At 37.0% G+C, this 1,095-nt stretch overlaps 1 protein-coding gene across 1 annotated transcript; it reads left to right on the top strand.

Moving 5' to 3' along the window:
• The first annotated feature begins 471 nt into the window (after positions 1-471).
• Positions 472-1,095, top strand: LOC113870045. Its single transcript, XM_027506642.1, has one exon. The coding sequence runs from the start codon at positions 472-474 to the stop codon at positions 1,093-1,095; it is 624 nt and encodes a 207-aa protein (XP_027362443.1).

Below are 1,095 nucleotides of genomic sequence, written 5' to 3'. Positions count from 1 at the left end.
GGGATGTTGCAGCCATTAGAAATTCCTAAGTGGAAGTGGGATAGTATTTCTATGGATTTTGTGTCTGGTTTGCCAAGAACCAAGAGTAATCATGATGCAATTTGGGTGATAGTAGATAGATTGACTAAAGTAGCTCATTTTCTTTCCATTAATATGAAATACAAGTTGGAGAAGTTAGCAGATATGTATATAAGAGAGATAGTCAGATTGCATGGAGTGCCAACTAGTGTTTTGTCAGACAGAGATCCAAGGTTTACATCAAGATTTTGGGAGAGTCTGCAGAAAGCCTTGGGTACTAAGTTAAAACTTAGTTCAACTTATCATCCACAAACTGATGGTCAGACTGAAAGAACAATACAGTCCTTGGAGGATTTGTTGAGAGCTTGTGTGATCGAACAACAAGGAACTTAGGAGGAATGTCTACCTGTGGTGGAATTCACGTATAATAACAATTATCATGCAAGCATTGGAATGGCTCCATTTGAGGCTCTATATGGAAGGAAGTGTGGAACACCTTTGTGTTGGTATGAAACTGGAGAGACGATCCTATATGCACTAGATATGGTTCAGAAGCAACATGAGCAAATCAAATTGATTAGAGAAAAGATGAAAATAGCACAAGATAGGCAAAGGAGTTACTATGATAAGAGGAGAAAACCAATGAAGTTTCAGGTGATTGATCATATATTTTTGAAAGTTTCACCTGTAACTGGAGTTGGAAGAGCTCTAAAATCTAAGAAGTTATCTCCTAAGTTTATTGGGCCATTTGAAGTGCTAAGTAAAATTGGTCCTGTTGCTTATGAAATTGCTTTGGCTCCAAATCTCTCAAACTTGCATCCTGTATTCCATGTATCTCAACTTAGAATGTATATTCCTGACCCTACTCATGTGATAGAACTTGATCCTGTTCAAGTGAGAGAGAATTTGTCATATGATGTACAACCGGTGAAAATTGTTGATTGCCGTGTTAAGAAATTAAGGGGTAAGGAGATTTCACTTGTTAAAGTAATATGGAATACTAGTGATGAAGGAGATGCCACGTGCAAAGTTGAGAATAAGATCAGAAAATTATATCCTGATCTTTTTGTAACTTAG

This window comes from Abrus precatorius, unplaced genomic scaffold (assembly GCF_003935025.1).
Source record: "Abrus precatorius isolate BTA unplaced genomic scaffold, Abrus_2018 Scaffold6, whole genome shotgun sequence".
Classification (NCBI taxonomy): Eukaryota; Viridiplantae; Streptophyta; class Magnoliopsida; order Fabales; family Fabaceae; genus Abrus; species Abrus precatorius.
The sequence above is the reverse complement of the archived record's forward strand: the minus strand, read 5'-3'. Positions and strand labels throughout refer to the sequence as shown.

Excerpts from the sequence above, each read along its gene's own strand:
- LOC113870045 (XM_027506642.1), top strand. The coding sequence starts at position 472 with ATGGCTCCATTTGAGGCTCTATATGGAAGGAAGTGTGGAACACCTTTG.